Raw genomic sequence first — 903 nt, forward strand, 5'->3', positions numbered from 1 at the left:
AACTGTATAAGTCAATTGTGGGACAGATTATCCGAGCATATAAAAGCTGATTCGGAGGTTCAACAGTATCGTCGGTGTCTGAAACATTACAATCAACCGTGGCAGCAGACACATATTGACGGTCCTGCACCGTTTGTAAAGAATTGCAGCGAATGCCGTCGAGAGGCTACAGTAGCTATTATAGAGGCCGGTTCTAATCCATGGAGCTCCGTGGCAGGATAAGGGGCAGGAGGGTCCGCGGGGGGTCCGCGGGAAGGGTAAAGCCGCGGAGAGGGGGAAGCTGCTCAGAACGTTCACGGTCTGACCGCGGGAGCGGTGAGGGGGAAGCCGCGGAAAGCCGCCCGCTCAGCTGGCCTGATCGCGAGGTCGTGGATGCGGGATGCGCGGGGAAGAGGGAACCGCGTTGTGGGTGCGGAGTCCGTGGGGAGAGGGGAACCGCGTTGTGGGTGCGGAGTCCGCAGGGAGAGAGGAACCGCGTCGTCGGTGCGGGGTTCGCGGGGAAGAGGGAACCGCGTCGTGGGTGCGCGGGGAAGAGGGATACCGCGTCGGCGATGCGGGTATCGCGCGGAGAGGGAAACCGCGTTCGCGCTCGCCGCGTTCGCCCCCGCTCGCGTTCGCCGCGTTCGCCGCCGCTCGCGTTCGCTGCTGCCGCCGCCGCCGCTGTTGCGCACGGGCCCGCGCTTATCGCTCGCGGACCCATCCGTTATCGCTCGCGTTCGCGAAGAGGAAGAGGAGAATAAAGAAAAGATTATAATTAAAATACTAAAAATTTATTTTAAAAGTTATGATTTATTATATAACTAATTTATTATTGTATATGATTTATTATTTGAAATATTTTAAATAGTCACCCTACTGTCGCCATCTGCAACAGACAAAGAGAGCCAAATATTTAAAAATTGT

General features: G+C 55.6%; 1 protein-coding gene across 1 annotated transcript in view; it reads left to right on the forward strand.

Annotated features, from left to right (window-relative positions):
* Nucleotides 1-222, forward strand: part of LOC105449071 (uncharacterized protein K02A2.6-like) — a 9,796-nt gene extending 9,574 nt beyond the window's left edge. The window contains exon 2 of the mRNA XM_011688067.1: nucleotides 27-222. Coding sequence (XP_011686369.1) covers nucleotides 27-222 — 196 coding nt within the window. The remainder of the gene's footprint in view (nucleotides 1-26) is intronic.
* The last annotated feature ends 681 nt before the right edge of the window (nucleotides 223-903 follow it).

The sequence above is a fragment of the Wasmannia auropunctata genome, unplaced genomic scaffold (genome assembly GCF_000956235.1).
Source record: "Wasmannia auropunctata unplaced genomic scaffold, wasmannia.A_1.0 LD336078.1, whole genome shotgun sequence".
NCBI lineage: Eukaryota > Metazoa > Arthropoda > Insecta > Hymenoptera > Formicidae > Wasmannia > Wasmannia auropunctata.